Genomic DNA, 22,160 nt, shown 5'->3' on the forward strand with positions numbered 1-22,160 from the left:
TATAGTCTCGTCTGGCTTTAGTGTTCCTTCTCCTTGCTAATCATTCTGTGGTTTCTCTGAGAGTGGGGCCAATACAAATCATTTTTCATTAATTCCAAAGAGAGGAGAGGCCAGTTGAGCTTTGTGAAGAGTTTTTGTTAGAAAATATTATTTAAATAAATATATATATTTTTTACTTTTGATTAGAGGACATAGAAAATATAAATGAATATGAACAAGTAAATTATTTTAATGAAAGTATTAAAAATATTTTCATTTTAATATGAAAGCAGACTTACATTATAAAATGATATATTATAAGCAACCAACCTAGTAGAGAAGAAATAACACTGGTGTGGAAATCAATAGCTCTGTGTTCCGGATATTAATCTATGCCTACCATTCTTCAGACCTCAGTTTTCTCATTTGGGAAATGAGACAGTAAAACATATACTAGGTTCCATTTAGGTTTGATAATTATGACTCTACTGATTAAACAAAAAAAACAAACAAACAAAAAACAACAAATTTCCAGCACACAGAATTCTTCTTTTTAGTACTTGATTTGATAAACTACCTGCTTTTTAATTATTTTCCTTTTAACCAAGTGTTTTAGTTTGCTAACAGCTGCCAGTCCAAAAATATCAGGAATGGGTTGGCTTTTATAATGGGAATTTATTAGGGTAAAATCTTACAGTTCTGAGGCTGTGAAAATGTCCATATCAAGGCATCATCAGAGATGATGTCTCACCATCAGTCATCTGTTGGCAGATTCTGGACATGTAGCAAGGCAAAATGGCAGCCAGAACCTAACCTGTCCTCCAAGTTTACTTTCTCCCTGAGCTCAGCTATGGGTGATTTTAGAGTCCTCTCTCATGAGGCAGGGTAGAAATGGCTGCTCTCTTTTTCTGTGTGTTTCTATTTATTTCTTTTAAAAAAACTTTAGATTGCATAAATATTACATAAAAAATTTAGGGGATTCCCATATGCCCCACTTCCTCCCTCTCCCATACTTCCCACATTAACAACATCCTTCATTAGTGTGGTACGTGTGTTCCATTGATGAATGCATATTGGAGCATTGCCACTAACCCTGGATTATAGTTTACATTATAGTTTACAATCCCACACAGTTTTGTAAGTCATGACAAAATATATAATGGCCTGTATCCATCATTGCAATGTCATGCAGGACAATTCCAATGTCCTGAAAATGCCCCCATATTACGTCTATTTTTCACTCTCCTCCCCCTCAGAGCTTCTGGTGGCCACTGCCTTTATATCAATGATACAAGTTCTTCCATGTCTAGAACAACAATAAGTCTATGGTAGAATAATAGTGAGTCTGCTTTAGTCCACTGTTCATTCCTTAATCCTGAGGATTTGATGATGGTGATGTCCACTCTGTGTTTCTGCTGGTCACACCTCACTTCAGGAGTCCAATAAAAAACCCTAAAGCAATCTAATCTAAAGTGATCTAGTAAAAAAGTCACTTAACTGAATGTAACCAAAAGGTCCCACATAAATATGTTTACATGTAAAGGAACGGGTTAGCTTATAAACATCATTTTGTGGGATCCACAAAAAACTCAAACCTGGGCTCTAAGTACACAAGAAGGCATTACTTGAGATGAGGTAATTAAGAGACATCACCTACATTGAATCTGAGGTATCCCAAATTTCAAACAAGTGAATTTCAAACTGATGAGTGCTTTGAGGATTTTTTCTTTTTTAATCACTAAAAAGATAAAGGAGAAACAATGTACTATCAAAAAAATGTTGAAAGAATTGGTTATTTGAAAAGGAAAGTCAGTCCAGATCTACCTTATACTAAACACAATAATAATTTCCCAATATATTGAAGAGTCTACATATAAGAAAACAAAACAATTCATATATGTGGTGGGCACTGTGAAGCACTGCCCAGATGTCTCTTCAACGAAGGACTTACTGCCCCAGCTGCTGAGAGTGCAGTTGGTAGACAGTCTTCAGACCCTAGCCCCTTGAATGATAGCCTCAGCTGCAGAGAACTGCCTTGCCCAAGGTCACACCCCTTTCCAGGGTAGTCCATATCCAGTGATTGATCAAATGCAGGAAAATATAGGAATGACTGTCTCAGTGCAATTCAGGCAAATTCTGAAAGACCATTCTATCCAAGAGCTGCCCACAGTAGTTGGCAGAGGTTGTCATTGGTCCAGTATGGTGGCTCAACTTCTTCCTTTGCCCACTTCTTCTTCTTTTCCCTCTAATCCACAGGTATTGATCTCAAGAGCACTCCCTAATAAAAGTCCTGAAGGTTAAAAATTTGCTTAGATTCTGCATCCTGGAGAACTTAAACTGTGACAATATATTGGAAAAAATGTAAAAGGATATATATCTTTAAAGTAATCTTGGGTGTGGGAAAGATTTTATTAAACTGAATATAAAAGCCAGAAACCATAAAGGAAGAAATAAAAAGATTTGACTACATGAATAGTAAAAACTCTTTCTGTATTGTGAAAGTCATCCAAAATAAAATTAAAAGGCATTGGATTTGAAGGAAATATTTTAACATGCATAATAGACAAACAGCTTATCCATAATATATAATGAACTACAAATCATAAGAAAAAGGCAAAAGCTCTTCCCCAAGAAGTAGTGCATATGAACAAGAAGTCCAAGGAAAACAGATATGGCCAATGAAATTGGAAACAATTCTCAGCCTTACTTGAAATCAAAGAAATATAAATAAAAAGAATAAGATAACTTGTAAAATGTGAAATATTGATAATATACATAACTGACAGGACGGTGGAGGAAACTGGAATTCACAATATTTGTGGAAATATAAATGTTTTATTACAGGGCAGTAGGATGTTAATGTATCAACATTTAAGAGCACATACCCTTGATTCAGCAGTTTTTCTTTTAGGAATGTATGCTACAGAAATATTAACATATACATACAAAAATATGTGTAAAAGGAAGTTTATAGAAGAATGATTTTTAATAGGAAGAAATTTGAAACACGTGAACAAAAAATTGGGTTTAAATTTTAAAAATAATTATTGTTTATCCATTCTATGAAATGCTAAACAGATGCTAAACAGAATTAGGTTGATCTATATGTATTGACATGGAAAGATGTCTGTAATATACTACTGGCAGAAAGAGAAGTTGCAAAAATGTATATAATGTATAATATATATGTTTATAAGGGCATAAGATAAGTTCTGGAAAGAGATGCACACTAGGAGAGTTGAATTAGGGGTGGTGCTGTGGAAAGAGGAGATTTACTTTTACTCTAGATGACTGAATTATTCAATACTTTTATATGAATCTTGTATTACTTTTATAATGAAAGCAATTTAAAAGATAAGGAACAAAATACACTAGATGAACAAGACTTGATGCTCTTCATTTATTTGTATTGCATTATCACTATTATTACTAGAAACAGTCATTTGAAATTTTCTTTAGTTCAAACTCTCCACAATGATGTATTCTGTAGAATTACATTTTTCTGAAAATGATCTAATTTACCTTAATAGCACTCCATCTTGAGCCCCTTTCACACAAATGTCTTGAAAACCAGATAAGTGATGTGGGCTATGGAATCTTATAAGAATTAATTAATATTTTAAAATTTCTGGATCCAAGTTTACAGGATTCATTTTATTGCCCCCCAGATGCTATGATCATCTAAAAGTGAATGAAATATCTAAAAGATGGGAATGAGCTCCAAAAAGTGGCAAGTAGAGTTTCAGAATATGAGAACATCCCTGAAGCCATTCCTTCACAGAATAAAGTGGAAATTTGGAAAAGCCAGTGATGAACTGGGGATGTGCAAACAACCTTGTACTATATAAACCAGCTGAAAGGAAGTGTTGGGAGGTGGGATTTTTACCATTATCCTTTGCTCTCTAATGCTGAGTTAAATGCTTTATCTTCCAGTAAAAATCCCTACACCTTTGAAGTTCTTGCCCTTTATGTATGCCACAAATCATTCTTCTTCCCATCCCTTACATTGTGGCATTGTGATCACTCTCAGGAATCCACTGAAGACTTAGGTTTCTAGTGTTTCTGAATTCTCTTGTCATCTGGAGACTTCAGGGTTTGCATGGGAAACCCATCCAACTTCAAAACGCAACTTGGCCTGTGTATTGGAAACATCTATAAAAAGTTTTTCAAAGTGCATATACCTGGGCTACACCAACTGCATCGAAACTAGTGGGAACCCTAGCCACTAGAATTTTTAAAACCACCACCAATGATTCTGTTACAGATTCAGAATTGTGAATCACTCAGAGTCTTGTACTTCTTTGTCTCATTCTGTTGTAGAAGATGAGAGAGGTTCAATTATTTGCATATAGAAAGGCCAGGATTCAGGAATGATTTTGAGAAGGAAAAAATATTTATTGATGGCCGGCCAGACTCGAGAGCTTCCTGTTTCAAACCCGAGCCTCGAATAAGATTTTCAAGTTCCTTTTATACAGGGTAGGTAGTCAAATGGTGCTTTTATCGAAGAAAACTACTTTCTTTTTTTTTTTTTTTTTGCTTTTTATTTTATTTTTTAATTGATTTTGTAAAAATATTACATTAAAAAAAATATATGAGGTCCCATTCAACCCCACCACCCCCACCCCACCACTCCCCCCCCCAGCAACACTCATTCCCATCATCATGGCACATCCATTGCATTTGGTAAGTACATCTCTGGGCACCTCTGCACCTCATGGTCAATGGTCCACATTATGGCCCATACTCTCCCCCATTCCATCCAGTGGGCCCTGTGAGGATTTACAATGTCCAGTGATTGCCCCTGAAGCACCATCCAGGGCAGCTCCATGTCCCAAAGACACCTCCACCTCTCATCTCTTCCTCCCATTCCCCATACCCATCAGCCACCATGTCCACTTTTCCCAATCCAATGCCACCTTTTCTATGTGGACATTGGATTGGTTGTGTCCATTGCACCTCTATGTCAAGAGGAGGCTCAGATTCCTCATGGATACTGGATGCAATCCTCCCACTTTCAGTTGTAGGCACTCTAGGCTCCATGGTGTGGTGGTTGTCCTTCTTCAACTACATCTTAGCTGAGTGAGGTGAGTCCAATAAATCAGATTGTAGGTGCTGGAGTCTGTTGAGGCTCAGGGCCTGGCTATCACATTGTCAGTCCAGAGACTCAGATCCCCTAAATATATCTTAAACCCCAACACCAACTACAACTCCAGCACAGTAGCATGAAAGTCTTATGAAGAGAGATCCCATCTGAGTCCAGATTCATCACACATAAACACCATCTCCAAAGAAGGGCCATCTGACATGGCAGTTAACCCCATCTGCCATGACCATAGCACCCATGGGCCTCTTTAGCCCTTAAAGGAACCAATACCTGGGGGTTGTATCTACTTTATTTGGTTCGAGCCCATCCAGGGACTACTTTCTTTCTTAGTTAAGTGTTTGCCTGAGTACCACGTAGGTTTTGAGTTAATATATTGCCCACATTTCAGGTGAGCTTGAATTAGTATCTTGCCCACATTCCTTCTGGATGCAACTTTGAATACACATTTAGTCGTACATCTTTTCTGAACATTCAAACCCCTATCACTTAACTGGATTTCTAGAGACTAGGCACATTTGGATACAGAATTAGATGATTTTGAATTTATGCACAGGCTATATTATATTTCCCATTCGAGGCCAAGTCCAAGTTCCCTTAAGCTTCGGCATCACCACCATCAGTTTCCCTGGACTGACTGGTATGTATATAGAGTTTGCATTGCTAAATTGCCTCCCAGGACTGGAGTCATTGTCATGGTCACCAAGAGCAGGAATGCAGACTTTCACTGTCCCACACCCACAAGTCAGGACACAAAGAGACCAACAGCCTCCCACCCATAACCCACATCACCATCAGACCACTTCCACTTGCCAGTCTGTTCCATCTTGGTGATCATCATTCCCTTCCCCCCTCCCCCAATCAAGAAAGATGACAGACAAGAAGAATTTCTCTGGGACACAAATAAATAAATCAAAGCACAAGGTAAATATGTGATACATGATAAAAAAAAGGAGATTTGTTGAATTGAAATAAAAATGTGAAATTAGGCATGTTTCTCCCTTTCGCTTTTTTTTTTTTTTTTTTTATGGTCACAAAACTTAATATATTTAGAATTAGCCAGCTGGATTCAGTTTAGATGATCCCAATTTTGTTGGCAACATCCAAAGCATCATAGTCAGGAGCCAGTCGAACATATGCCTTCTTCTCTCCATCAGGCCTGATCAGGGTGTTGACCTTGGCCACATCAATGTCATAGAGCTTCTTCACAGCTTGCTTGATCTGGTGCTTGTTGGCCTTGACATCCACAATGAACACAAGTGTGTTGTTGTCTTCAATCTTCTTCATGGCTGACTCAGTGGTCAGGGGGAACTTGATGATGGCATAGTGGTCAAGCTTGTTTCTCCTGGGGGCGCTTTTCCAAGGATATTTGGGCTGTCTCCTGAGACGCAGCGTCTTAGGCCGCCGGAAGGTGGGTGACGTGTGGATCTTCTTTTTTTTGTGGCTGTGGACGCCTTTCAGTACTGCCTTCTTGGCTTTCAAAGCTTTTGCTTTGGCTTCCGTTTTGGGAGGGGCAGGCGCTTCCTTCTTCGCTTTCGGCGCCATCTTCGTGAAAAGGCCCCTTTCGCTTTTTTGATATAACTAGTTGCTGTGTATGTCTGTCATACCTATGAGAATGTAAGTTTTTAGAGGGCTTATGCATTATCTCTGTACTCCTGGTGTTTAAAATACTAGAAACATAATAGGTGCTCAGTAAATGTTTGTTTACTGCTGATTGACTGAGAAAGTGGATGGGCCATTCTTTAGTAGAGATGAACAATTATTATTTGTTGAAGGAAACTAGAGGCTAGGGAAGGTGTTACATTCCTACTAAGAAAACTACAAGAATTCGGAGTGGCAATTTAAAGTTGAGCTGAAATTCTTTAGTATTGCTATCTCAAATGTCACAATAAGGAATTCATTCTTTTGCACTGTGAAAACTCACTTGTGTTATACCTAGCATGTAATCCCAAACTGTTTGCATGCTGTTCAAAGAATTGTTCTGCTTATAGATTGGTTTGTGTGCCCATATGTTTAAAAATTCAATTTAAAGGCGCTGCCAAATTAGTCAGTGAGATTGAAGCTTCTCTTCAACATTCAGTTTAGGTGAAAGGGGAAGGTGTCATATTCATTTGTATGTTTAAGGAGAGAAACCAGCGGATATTCAATGCAATTCTTGCAAAAAAAAATAAACTGAATATTAACATTTTTCTTGTTGTTAATCATTGCTTTCTCACTTGCTCTTGGTATTGCAGATGTTGTGGCTATTTCTTGATGGAATTTCAGGCTCCAGTTCATTAAGATTATAACAATCAGTGCTTCTGTTGAGGATTTCACTACTATCTTTCACAAGCAGGCACATAGCAAGGTAACTATTCTTCTAAATCACTTTTATACTTGATTCAGAAAAGTAACAGCTGAAGTATCTGACTCCATACTATTTCTCTTCTAAAATAAATAAATTTAACCCCTAAATTTCTTCTGGAGTAAAACCAGAACGGGTATTTCTAACATTTCAAAAGTTAAAATACTGAGTTTTTCTTCTTCCTTGTTGTTTTGTTTTAAGCAGGGTAAAAATTCTGAATGCAAAATATTGCAAAATATTAGATAAACTCAACCATGAAATAAAACTGGTTTACAGTTCCCCATAGCTAGCTTTTCACATGCAATGTAGGTATCTCCACATTGATCAGCTTCCTTTTATTACATGGCTTTCTGGGAGAAGCAAAGCAATCTCAAGCACCACGAGGGTCACAGGAATTGTGAGCTTGTGGATTAAACTTGCAAAAATGCTGCCTTGATGACGTCTGTTTGTATTTCTTGGTTTCTGCTAAATCTCAACTTGCAAATTAAAACAGAACCTCCAAGGCCTTTCTGGTGTCAGCTGGGATTCAAAATGAGATACAATTTTCAGATTCCTTTATCTGGCATTCTAACTCATTGTGCTACTGCTCAGAGCTGCAGGAACATGTTTTCCATTCTACCATACGAAACTCGTTTATGTCAACCAAGCCCTAATCCTCTTCAAATTGGTTAAGTCAGTCAGTGTGCGAAGTGGTGTCATGGGAAGGAATATCATGGACTTGGAATGAAACAGATTTAGGGGAATTAGTTAGGGCCTCCCTAGAGGGCAGACTTGCTTTCTCTAATTGGGCACTCCTCTGGCATGACTGGTAGAGGATGAAAAGCAAAATGTCTCTGTACTTCTCAATCTAGATTTCTTTATGCGTCTTAGTTCAGCCTGGGCCCATGGGCCTGCCCAGCACCATTATTCAGGACAAAAAAGCATTTTCAAAATGTGGCTTTACCTCCTGAATCAGATTGAGAAAAATCAGCAGATGATTAGAACTTTGTATTTACATGACAACAGAAGAGGACAGAAGGAGAAATGGGAACAAAAAGACACACTAGTGCAAATATGCTTTTCTTATTTTCAAAATATTGTCAACACATGAGCCTGGACTGCACTCATTGGCTATATTGGACATAGCCTGTGTTGAAAAGAGGGCAACTCCATGGGAACTGGAGCACTTTTTACTCGGAATAAATATAAGAGAAGGACCCTCGGTTTCTTGTGATACATAATCTTATACTTCAGGGGTCATCAAATTATGCCTGCCTGTTTATGTAAATAAAATTTTATTGGAACACAGCCTTGCTCATTCCTTTAGGTATTGTTTATGGCTGCTCTTTAGTGGTTGCAACAGAGACTGTATGACCAGCAAAGCCTGAAATATTTACTCTCTGGTCTTTTACAGAAAAAAGTTTGCCAACCCTGTTTTACCTGACAGAGATGAGGAAGAGACTCAATGGTTCTGAGAAGTGGTCAATGGATTTTACCAGTTTGGGAAATGATTTATACTTTACAGTATAAAGTCTAAACAAATACATTAGTTGCAGGATATTATTCAGATATTGCTGCAAACTCAGTAGCTAATTTTTTAAAGGATTTATTTATTTATATTTTTAATTAATTTCTCTCCCCTTTCCCCCTACCCCCAGTTGTCTGCTTTCTGTGTCCATTTGCTGTGTGTTCTTCTGTGTTTGCTTTTATTCTTGTCAGTGACGCTGGGAATCTGTGTCTCTTTTTGTTGCGTCATCTTGCTGTGTCAGCTCTCTGTGTGTGTGGCACCACTCCTGGGCAGGCTGCATTTTTTCACGATGGATGGCTCTCCTTATGGGGCACACTCCTTGCACGTGGGGCTCCCCTATGTGGGGGACACCCCTGTGTGGCACAGCACTCCTTGCGCGCATCAGCACTGTGCGTGGGCAAGCTCATCATACAGGTCAGGAGGCCCTGGGTTCGAACCCTGGACCTCCCATGTGGTAGCACTCTATCTGCTGAGCCAAATCCACTTCCCATGGTATCTAATTGATTTGTTGAAATTTATATCACATGCATTGTTTACTAATATAATAATTTACATTATGGATTTGTTTTGTTGTGATATGCTGATTCTGTAGTAACCAGAAAGGTTTAGAAGCAAAGGCGCTCCCTACTATGTTATTATCAGTCACTAGCATTGATTTAGGCACTTGCTTCCTACAGAGCTCTGTTCCAGGCCCAGGGGAAGAAGGGAAGGGCACACAAAAAAGTGACATTGTTATAATTTAGGGGAGGAACTTTTGGTCTAGTTTAGGAAGCTGTAGTATATACCTGAAATAACTTCAGAAAACTCACAAAGTCATATAGATTCATGAGAGCAAATGAAGAGAGCTCAGAATCTAGGGCAGAAGGATAAGGGATGAATTGCCCTGTGTTAGTCAGCTTGATTCTCTTGCAGGCCTCAAACCTTGGGAATTTGCCCTCATTCCCTTGTTTCAGGAGTTTGTCTAAACACAGATTTCATACTAAGGCTTTTACATTGTATCCTTATCCTGTCAATGTTATAGCTTATGAAGTTTTTTCTGAAGGATGATCATGGTTGGTATTGAGTTACCACACTGAGATCATCAGTCAATTTATTTTTGTTAAAATGAAGCCCACCAGAGGAGTCTGTGCTCTAAATTGTTGCAAAGATGGTTGTTTGGAGGAAGTGAGCAGTGAGGAGAGAATTAGTTTTGGAGTATCACTCAATGGCTTGCCTTGCCTGACTATCTTCCCTTCCCCATATGCTACCCTTTCCACCTCCTTCTCTTCTCTCTTATAAACCCAGCACACACAATGTGTGAACTTTATCATATCTGCAACCATTCAGAGAAATTCAATCTTCAGAAAACACTAGGAAAGTTTGTTGTTTAACCCCAGCATTGTGTTGGTAATATTTTTAAAAATATTTTTAACTCTTGATTTTTAAAAAATTGTTACATTAAAAAAATATATAAGAGGTCCCCATATACCCCCATTTCCCTCATCCCAGTCTTCCCACATCAACAACCTTTTTTACCATCGTGGGACATTCATTGCATTTGGTGAATACATTGTGGAGCACTGCCGCACAACATGGATGAAGGTTTACATTGTAGTTTACACTCTCCCCCAGTCCACTCAGTGGGCCATGGCAGAACATACAATGTCCAACATCTGTCCTGCAGTACCAGCTAGGACAATTCCAAGTCCTGAAAATTGTGCTGGTAATTATTCAATGACCAGCTCTCTGTGGGAAAGGGAGAGCCATGAAATGTAGCGTTTGCCAATTTAAATGGCGCAAGTACTCCCATCATGGCTTATTTCTAGATATCAGTGGTTTGACAAGCAGCTTGCAAAATTCCTGAGAATTGAACAGCCAGGAGGAGTCTGCTCCAGCACAACACCCACTAACCTCCATTACAGCAAAAACAGTTAATTTTAATGAACACTTATAATATGAGTGGCACAGTGTTTAGGGTTTTGCATAAGGTCTCTAATAAAATTATAATGAGACCCTATTCATTCATTCAACAAAAAGTACTGAATTCCTTTCATGCTGAGTGCCAGAGAAACAAAGATGAATAGGAAACAGCCACTGCCCTCAAGCAACTCTTGGAGTTTAGTGGGAAAGACAAATACATAAATGGATAAATTCAATGCAACATAATAAATAATAGATAAATGGTAAATGATTAAGTACCCATTTTAGGCTCTGCAGGAGGTAAGGGAAGCTGATGGGAGGACATTTTCTTTATCTCCTTGCAAAAGTCCAAGTTGACCATTTCAAAACATCTTGGATAAATGTAGATATATTCTTGATTTAATGGCATTGAAGAGCACATCGATTCACTTAAAAGGAAAATTTTTGACATGGACATAGCATCATATAGTTAGAACTGGGTCTCAGTTATGTGTCATATAGGCTTCAGAAAGAGAATATGGAATATAGAGAAGGAATCTTTCAAGTGAATTTCATGTTAAAAATCTTGAAGTCATTGGACTGTTACGGAGATAACAGAGCCAAGCATTAATCTTTTAAGTTAGTGTCTTATTCAAGGTGTTGAACCTGAGAAGTGTTTGCAAGACTCTCAGTTTATTTTAAAACTAAAGATCAAGCAAAAGAAGGAAGAAAAGGCAGCATAATGGCTACTCCTCATTTGACTACTGCTAACAATGGTTGTAATTCATCCAACAAATGCTTATTGATTTTATTGCCTGGAATCCTTTATAGAAGTAGGATGAGCAGAAATAATAAAATACTACTGTATTTCTTTTCCAATCTTTTTTCCCCAGTACTCCATTTGCCCATCAATTTTTATGGGCTTACACAGGTCAGAATTATATTTTAACATTAGTGTAGGAGTGTGAAAATGTGATTTGGGGTGTATCAAAAACCAATTTTGATATGACAGGGCAGTGTGCCACAGAACAATGTTGCTATGCTTCTTTCTCTTTCTGTCTGTTCTAGGTGGACTGAGCAGAAGTGAGGCAAAGATTTAGTGCAGAATTCTTGATATTTCACAAGGAACCCTACTGAGCAAGCTTGCTTTGGTTTCTCACAGAACTGTAGAAGACAGAAAGAAGGGTGACTCTTTGAAAGGAGGAACAATCAAAGACTTAGCAACCAGTCACAACCTTCAAATTCCATTCAAGGCCTTGGGACACTGTTGAGATTTTTAAGTAGAAAGGGACAGTAAGGCTTTAAATTGTACACTGAATTAGTACACAGGGAGAACAAAATAAAGGAGGAAAACTCAATAAATATTTGAGGGTCAAGTCTATTAATTTAGTATATTTCTATATTAGTAAATGATTTACTTTTCTGTTCATTTATATACCTTTCTATTCTGCTTAAATTTTCTATAGGCTTTTGTAGATGAACACATCTCTCTTGATTTATAATCAAAAGATCTATTGGCATTTTTATGTTTGCTTGTTTTTTTTTTTTCCTGAAGAATAGCCAAATGGCAAGGTGACCATGCAAACCAGGGAAATTTTGAGAATGAAAGGGGGCTCTGTTGTTACTATACTAAAACAATTATGATGGGAGATCCAGAGTAAATAGAGAGTATATCTGAGAAAAATGGGATATATGATCTTCCTAATGATGGGTCAGTTAATCTCTGTTATTTGGTTACCTTCTGAATTTCATTGAAATATCTGAAAAAACGTGTGTGACCAAGTAAATTTTTAAAAGTTGTCTGGTCTTTGTGTGTGCTCCCATCATGAAAATGAGAATGGGGGCAAGAGAGAGTGATTTTCTCCCTTATGACTAAAAGAAGTTGTGAGAGGAATGTATTCTGAAGTCCTCCAAAGTCAAATGATCCTTTTCTGAGGTCATCACTTCACCTCCAGCTCTCTTTAGCTTAAGTACCTACATGCCACAGGGCTCAGGAAACTTGCCCTGCTCTACAGTTCTCTTGGCTCAGGCCTTTTTTCAGTTTGGACAACAGCAAAAACCTTCTAACTGATCTCCCTGCTTTCAATCTGTCTACGTGTCAAATCCTTTTTCTATATCACAGCCAGTTTGGCTTATCTGAAATGTAAATTTGACCATATCATTCTCTTGCTCAAAACCTAAGTTCTCATTCACTACAAAACAATGTCAAAATTACTTTGCAGGGCATAAAAACCTTCCATAAATTTACTTCTATGTACTGAATAAGTTGTTTGCCTTTCTCTATACACACCATGATATTTTTTGCTTTACTCTTATACATCCTTGAAATTGGCTCTCCTTTTAGACAACTATGCAAATGACTTGATTTTTCAGGAGGGAGGATGGTGTTTGTGTGGATATCTGAGTTCATCAAATTTGTGTTTTTTAAATCCATGGTATAATTCACGTCTTTTTGTGATATTTCATGAGTTTTGAGAACTACACAGAGTTATGTAGCTACTACCACTGGGAACAGTTCCATCACTGCTTCTACTCTCTCCCTGTCCCCAGTACCCTCCTTCCCCCAAAATCTCTCCTATGTAGCCTTTGTAGTCAAACTACTATCCCCTGGAAACTTTTGATCTATTCTATGTCCCCAAAGGTGCAGCTTTTCCATAATTTCTTATAAATGGGATCACAAGGGATATATGTATCACACAGCAAAAAGACTTTAAGACTTATCCAAGTTTTTGCATATATCAGTAGTTCATTCCATTTTATTGCTGAATAGTGTTCCATTGTATGAATCTACCACAGTTCATCCATTTCCCAGTTGAGGGACATTTGAAATGTTTCCAAATATGAATAGTTATGAATAAAGCTGTTATGAACATTTTCATAAAGGTTTTTTATGTGAAAACAGATTTTCATTTCACTTGGAAAATTGCCCAGGTGTGGGATTGTTGGAATGTATGGTAAGTTTATCTTTAACTCTATAAGGAAACTTGCAAAATATTTTCAAAAGTGTTTGGATCATTTTGCATTCCCACCACCAATGTACAAATGTTTCAGTTGTTTCACATCCTCTTTAACAATTGGAATGATCAGTCTATTTAATGTTTGTCATTCTAAAGGTGTGTAGTGATATCACATCGTAGATCTAGTTTGCGTTTTCATAATCACTAATGATATTGAACAATTTTCATATGCTTTTTTTGCTAACTGTATATCTTTTTTAATTGATTGTCTTTTATTATAGATAAATGGATCGCATAAAATGTTAAGTTAAAAAAAATAAGAAATTCCCATATATACCACTCCCCAACTCACCCCGCTCCTCCCACATCAATACCCCTTTCATCAGTAAGGCACATTCATTGCATTTGGTGAATACACTGTGGAGCACTGCCACACTGCATGGACCATAGTTTATATTGTAGTTCACACTCTCCCCCAGTCCATCTAGTGCGTTATGGCAGGATAAACAATATCCTATATCTGGTCCTGCAATATCATTCAGGACAACTCTAAGTCCCAAAAATGACCCATATCACACCTCTTCCTTCCTCTCCCTGCCCTCAGCAACTCCTGTGGCCACTGGCTCCACATCAATGATCAATTTCTTCCATTGCTAGAGTCACCACAGTTCTATAGTAGAATACCAACTAGTCCACTTCAACCCATATTATATTCCTCCATCTTGTGTACCCTGGGATGACGATGTCCACTCCACCTCTAAATCGAGAGGGGTCTTAGATCCCACATGGCTGATGGATGCGATTCTCCTGCTTGCAGTTGTAGACACTCTCCATTCCCTGGTGTGTTGGTGGACCATTCTCACCTCCCCATCAGTTGACCTGGGTACATCCAACGGACTGGAGAGTAGGTGTTGCAACTCTGCTGAGGTTCAGGGCCCACCTGGCACATGGACAGTCCAGCGATTTAAGTCTCCTGAGCAAACACAAACCCCAGAGCCAAACACAGATTCAGTAAAAGTGACAGAAGAGGCATGTGTAGAGAGGTCACATCTGAGTCCAGCTCCATCACATGTATATCTTTTTTGATGAAGTTTCAGTTCAAACCTTTTGTCCCTTTCTTTATTGGGTTGTTAAGTTTTGAGATTTTTATATGTTCCTTTTAAAAAAATACTTTTATTTTGTTTTGTTTTTAATTTAGGAAGCTGAAGGTTTACAGAAAATCCTGAAAAAAATAGTTTCCATATGCCCTCCTCACATACAGATTTTCCTATTATTAACACTTTGCATTAGTGTGGTAATTTTGTTACAATAAGTGAAACAATATTATTGTTATTATACCATTAATTATAGCCCATACTTTATATTAGAGTTCACTGTGTTGTACAGTTTAATGTATTTTTAAAATTTTTTATTCTACTAACCTACATAAAATCTAAAATTTCTCTTTTTGCCATATTCAAAAATATAATTCAGTGGTATTAATTACAGTCACAATCTTGTACTATCATCACAGCCTTCCATTACCAAACATTCCCATCATTGCCTACAGAAACTATGAATTACGCATTAACTCCCCATTTCCTACCTCCACCACAGACAGTGATAACTCTATTCTTGTTTCAGATTCCAAGAATTGTTTCATATCAGTGAGCTCATACTATTTTTGTCCTTTTGTGTCTTGCTTATTGCACTCAGCATAACATCTTCAAGATTCATTCATTTTGTTACCTGTAGCAGGACTTCATTCCATTTTGTGGCCGAATAATATTCCATTGTATATATATCATATTGTGTTTATCCATTCCTTGGTTGATGGACCTTTGGGTTGCTTTCACCTTTTGTCAATTGTGAATAATGTCACCACAAATATTAGTGTGAAAATATTTTTTGAGTTCCTGCTTTCATTCTTTTGGGTATATAGCTAGTAGAGGATTTGCCACGTTATATGATAGTTCTATACTTAGCTTTCTGAGGAACTTCTAAACTATCTTCCACAGTGCCTGAACCATTTTACATTTCCATCAGCAATGAATGAGTATTCTTATTTCTCCACATCCACTCCAACACTTATAATTTTAGGTTTTTAAAGTAATAGCCATTCTAGTGGTGTGAAATGATGTTTCATTTGGTGAAATGATGTCTCCTTTCTCAGATGGCTCATTATGTTGAGCATCTTGTCTTGTGCTTTCTGGCCATTTGTATACCTTCTTGTGGGAGATGGCTATTCAAGTCTTTTACCCATTTTTAAAATTGGTTTGTCTGTCTTTTTGATAAGTTGGAGGATTCCTTCATATATTCTGGATATTAAATGCTTACCAGATTGTGATTTCAAAATATTATCTTCCATTGTGTATGTTTTCATATTACTTTCATGATAAAATCCTTTGATGCACAAAGGTTTTAATTTAAATGAGGTCCTATTTATTTATTTTGTCTTTTGTTGTTTATCCTTTAGGTGTAATGTTGAAGAAACCATTTCCTAACACAAGGTCCTGAAGTTACTTCCGTATGTTTTCTTCTAGTAGTTTTATAGTTTTGGCTCTTACATTCAATCTTTGATCTATTTTGAGTTGATTTTTGTATATGGTGTGAGGTAGACATGCACTTTCATTTTTTTGTACATAAACATTGTTTTCCCAGTACTATTTGTTGAAGACACTACTCCTCCCTTATTAAGTGGAATTGGCCATAAATATGAATTTGGTTTCTGAACTGTAAATTCTATTCCATTGGTTGGTGTAACTGTCATTGTGCCAGTACAATGCTGTTTGATTACTGTAGTTTTGTAATAAATTTTAAATCTGGGAGGTGTGAGTCTTATTTTGCAAGATACCTTTGGCTATTTGGAGTCCCATACCTTTCCACATAATTTTTTTCTCAATATTTCCCTGTTGTATTTTTTTTATTTTAAAGAAGCTTTAGGTTACATAAAATTCTGCTGAAAATATAAGGATTCCCATATACCCCACTTCCTCCTGCTCTCACACAATCCCCCATTAACGACATCTTTCATTGGTATTGACTTTTGTTAAAATTGATGAACAAATATTGAAACATTGCTATTAACCATGGTCTGTAGTTTGCATTATAGTTCGCACTTTGCTCCACACAATTTTATGGGTTTTGACAGAAAGTAAAATGGCCTGTACCCATCATTGCAATATTATGCAGAACAATTCCAATGTCCCCAAAATGTCCCATGTTATACCTTTTCTTCCCTCACCCGCCCCTCAAAACTTCTGGTGACCACTGTCTTTATATCAATGTTACATGTTTTTTCATACTAGAATGATAATAAGTCTACTTTGGGCCATAGTTGCATTTTCCCCATTATGTGTGTTCATTCCTCAATCTTGAGGATTTTGAGATGGTGATACCTAATCTGCTTCTGATTGAGAGGGGACTTAGATCACATGAAGCAGACGGATGGAACTGCCTTGCTTGCATTTATAGATACTCTCTATTTTTTGGGATGGGCATTGTCCATCATCATCCTTTATTTGGTTGTCCTGGGTGAGTCCAATGAAGTGAAAAGTAAGTGTTACAATTCTGCCAAGATTCAGCACTCAACCGACACATGAACAGATTTAAGATTTAAGTCTCTGGGACATTGTATATTTGTTAAATCTTTTAAACTAACGATTAAAGAGCATTGTCAAAATATTGCTAGTAAACAAAAGAATTTCCCCCAACCAATCCTATTATTATTGCCTGTATATCATTTACATATGAACATACATAAACAAATGTACAGTAAAAGCTGTGAAGTTACAAAGCAAACATGCATAACATCATACAGGGCTTCCATACATCAACCCTCCACCAACACCTTGCATTGTCATGAGACGTTTGTTACAAATTATGAAAGAGTATTGTCAAAATCTTACTACTAATCATAGTCTTTATCTACATTTGGTGTGTTTTTCCCTCAACCACCCTATTATTATTTTTAAGATTTTTTTAATGACAAAAGTTGTAAACTTATAAAACAATCATGCACATGTGCAGAATTCCCAAACAACCCTTCCATTAACACACCACAATATGGTATGTCATATGCTACAGATAAAATAATATCATCTGATTGTTACCATGTCCATAGTGTGTATTTGGCTCACATTTTCCATACTACCTCAGTACATCTTTTGTATAGATGCAAAAATATTATATTATTACTACTAACCACAATCCACAGGTCACTCCCGCTGTATTTTTCCTGTGCTTGTCCACATTTCCCAATACCCTGTAGTAGTGATATATATTTGCTCTAGCTACCGACTCACTTTTAAATTTGATGATTGGGTTTTTCATTTCTGCAAAGAAGGCTGTTGGAATTTTGATTGGGATTGCCTTGACTTTGTAAATTTATATGGGTTGGACTGTCCTTCCATTTATTTAGGTGTTTTTGCTTTCTTTTGAGCAATCTTTTGTAGTTTTCCATGTATAAATCTTTTGCATCCTTGGTTACATTCATTCTAATATTTGGCTTAGTTGCTATTAAAAATGGAATTTAATTTCCTCTTCAGGTTCAACAATGGCAGCAGAGGAATACTGATATAGGATGTTATTGACAGGATATATATGGCTGACAGGGAGTTATACAGGGCATATGCCCAGGGTATATGGTAATGTCTAGATATACTCATAGTGGAAACAATTAAAAACAACTGCTGGGGCTGGTACTGGGCGCCTGGCCGGGGGGTCACGGTCATGGACCCTGGGGAGCAGCGCAGTCCGCCAGGGGCAACGGCAAGAACCAGGAAGGAAGGAGGGCCCAACAGTGGGTTCCTGATACTAATGGCTATGCTTTTGAGCCTATACATCTGCAATAAGAACAAGGCCTAGAGTAGCACTGTGCCTGGGAGTTTCCTCCTGACAGCCTTCATGTTACTCAAATGTGGCCACTCTCACAGCCAAACTCAGCATGTAGATGCAGTGCATTCCCCCCAACGTGGGACATGACACCCGGGGATGAGCCTCCCTGGCACCGAGGGATCACTACCACATACCAGCTGAAGATGCAACTAGAAAATGACCTTGAATTAAAGGTTCAATACGGATCAGCAGAATATCCCTGTCTACATATAATAACATGACTTCAAAATGCTGTTTGACCTAATATAAGGGGGAAATGGAAAGGAGAAATGAGATTATAAGGCTATGAGTCTCTAAAAAAGAGTCTGGAGGTTGTCAGAAGGAATGCCCTTATGCACAACTGAGCAGAGTCTAAGAGACAGATAAAGTAGATACAACCCCAGGTATTGGTTCTTCTGAGGGATAAAGAGACCCACGGGTTCTATGGTCATGGCAGATGGGGTTCACTGCCATGGCAGATGGCCCTTCTTTGGAGCTGGTGTTTCTACATGATGGAATTGAACTCGGAGGGGATCTCTTCCCACAAGACTTGCATGCTACTTTATTGGAATTGTAGTTGGTGCTGGGGTTTAAGATATATTTGGGGGATTTGAATCTCTGGACTGATAATAAGACACCCAGGCCCAGAGCCTCAACAGACTTCAGCTCCTACAGTTTGATTTATTGGACTGACCCCACTCAGCTAACATGGAGTTGAAGAAGGTCAACCACCACACCATGGAGCCTAGAGTGTCTACAACTGAAAGCAGGAGGAGTGCATCCAGTATCCATGTGGAATCTAAGCCCCCACTTGACATAGATGTGCAATGGACACAACCAATCCAATGTCCACAGAGAAAATGTGGAATGGGTGTGGGAAGGGTAGCCATGGTGGCTGCTGGGTTTGGAGAATGGGAGGAAGAGATGAGATGTGGAGGCATTTTCAGGACGTGGAGTTGTCCTGGGTGGTGCTTCACGGACAATTACAGGACATTGTAGACCCCCCCCAGGGCCCACTGGATGGAACGTGGGAGAGTGTGGGCTATGATGTGGACCATTGACTACGGGGTGCAGTGATGTTCAGAGATGTACTTACTGGGTGCAATGGATGTCTCACGATGATGGGAGAGAGTGTTGCTGTGGGGGGAGTGGGGGGTGGGGGCGGTGGGGTTGATTGGGACCTCGTATTTTTTGAATGTAATTCGTAAAAATAAATAATTAAAAAAAAAATTTCCTCTTCAGATTTTTCATTACTACTGTATACAAACACTATTGATTTTTGCATGCTGATCCTTTACCCTGTCACATTGCTGAATTAGTTTATTAGCTCTAGTACCTTCGTTGTGGAGTTTTCAAGATTTTCTGTATCATGTCATCTGTAAATAGCAAATGTTTTATTTCTTTCTTTCCAACTTGGATAATATTTATTTCTTTTTCTTGCCTAGTTGCTATGGCTAGAACTTCCAGTATAATGCTGAGTAACAGAGGTGACAGTGAGCATCCTTGTATTGTCCCTCATCTTAGAGGGAAAATTTCAGTCTTTCAATATTGAGTCTGATGTTAACTGTGGGTTTTATATATGCCCTGTATAATGTTGAGGGAGCTTTCTTCTATTCCTACTTTTCTAAGTATTTTTATCAAGATAGGGGGCTGGATTTTGTCAAATGACTTTTCTGCATCAGTTGAGATGATCATGTAGTTTTATTCCTTCATTCAACTAATGTGTTATATTATATTAATTTATTTTCTCATATTGAAACAACCTTGCAGAGCAGATAAATAACACTTGATCATGGAATATAATTGCTTTCAATATGCTGTTGGATTCAGTTTGCAAGTATTTGGTGAGGACTTTGTATTTATCATATAGTTATTGTTGTATAATTTTCTTTTCTTGTATCTTTACTTAGATTTGGTATTAGGATGATGTTTGTCTCACAGAATGAGTAAAGGAGTATGTCCTCCTTTTCAATTTTTTGGAACAGTTTGAACAGGATTTGTTTGAATTTTTCTTGGAATGTTTGCTAAAATTCAACAGGGAAACCATCTCTTCCTGGGCTTTTCTTTCTTGAGAGGTTATTGATTACTGATTCAGCCTCTTTACTTGTTACTTGTTATGTTTTCTGTTGAGATCATCTACTCATTCTTACCAGTATAGGTAGTTATGATGAAAGAATGAATGTTTTCCACCTAAATTTGGGCATGAGATAATAATGTTTGTTCTCATCACTTCTATTTAACTTTGTACTGAATGTCCTAGTCAGTGCAATAAGGCAAGAAAATAGAATAAAAGGCAATGGATTTGAAAGGAAAATGCAAAATTGCTTTTCTTCATATGTAGCATGACCAGCCACATGTAAAGTCCTAAGGAATCTTAGGAAAAAAGCTACTATACTAATAAGTGAACTTAGCAAATTTGCTTGGTACAAAGTCAATATATAAAAATCTGTTGTATTTGTATATAATTACAACCAATGTTTAGAAAATGAACTAAATATATAATTCTTTTAAAATAGCATGAAAAGTGTGAAACTCTCTAGGATAAATTTGAGCAGAAGATTTTAAGGCTTCAACACTGAAAACTATTAAAAAATTGTGAAAGAAATAAAAATTACCTAAACAGAAGAGGAAATATATAATGTTTGAGGATTGTAAATCTCAATATTGCTAAGATGTTAATTCTCCTCAAATTTATCTGTAAGTGTGATCCAATCCTGATCAAATTTCCAGCAAGATTTTCATAGTAATTCACAAATTAATTCTAAAATTTATATGGAAATGAAAATGACCAAAAAGTACTAAAGTTATTTAGAATAGAACAAAGTCAGATGATTTATACCAATGTATTATAAGACTTATTATAAAGCTACAGGAAACAAAATAGCATGGTATTTATGAAAGGATTCACATATAGATCAGTGGAACAGAAAGAGTGCAGGAATAGACTCAGAGATATATAGTTAATTGGTTTGCAACAAAGGTGCTAAGGTAATTAGATGGAGGAATGGAAAATCTTTTTGACAAATTGTGCTAGACAATTGTATATCTGGGGTAGAGGGGAGAACATTTACACTTACCTAATACCATATATAAACCTCAACTAAAAACAAACCATACACCTAAAGGTAATAGAAAAATCTATACAAATTCTAGAAGAAAACACATGAGATCTTGGAATAGGCAAAATTTTCTTAGGAGAAAAAAATGTCAGAACAGGAAAAGAAAAAAATGAAATTGGACTTTACTGAAACTAAAAACTTCTACTCTTTGGAACTCATCACTTAGAATGAAAAGTTAAGAGCCACAAACTATGAAAAATATTTGCAATGCATGTATCAGTAAAAAGTCTTGTCCCAAGAATATATGAAGAACGCTTACAACTTGATAAAAAGACAACCATATATAATGGGTAATATACCTGAACAGACACTTCACCAAACAATATACATAAATGGCCAAAAACACATGGAAAGTTGCCAAGCATATTTAGTTATCCAGAAAATTCAAATTCAAATTCAAATGCCACTCATATATTACCAC

At 37.3% G+C, this 22,160-nt stretch overlaps 1 protein-coding gene across 1 annotated transcript; it reads right to left on the reverse strand.

Annotated features, from left to right (window-relative positions):
* Positions 1-6,103: 6,103 nt before the first annotated feature.
* Positions 6,104-6,630, reverse strand: LOC101415406 (large ribosomal subunit protein uL23-like). The gene has a single exon (XM_058292203.2). It carries the CDS (start codon positions 6,623-6,625, stop codon positions 6,155-6,157), a length of 471 nt encoding a protein of 156 aa, XP_058148186.1. The 5' UTR covers positions 6,626-6,630; the 3' UTR covers positions 6,104-6,154.
* Between the last annotated feature and the right edge of the window lie 15,530 nt (positions 6,631-22,160).

Source organism: Dasypus novemcinctus, chromosome X (assembly GCF_030445035.2).
Source record: "Dasypus novemcinctus isolate mDasNov1 chromosome X, mDasNov1.1.hap2, whole genome shotgun sequence".
NCBI lineage: Eukaryota > Metazoa > Chordata > Mammalia > Cingulata > Dasypodidae > Dasypus > Dasypus novemcinctus.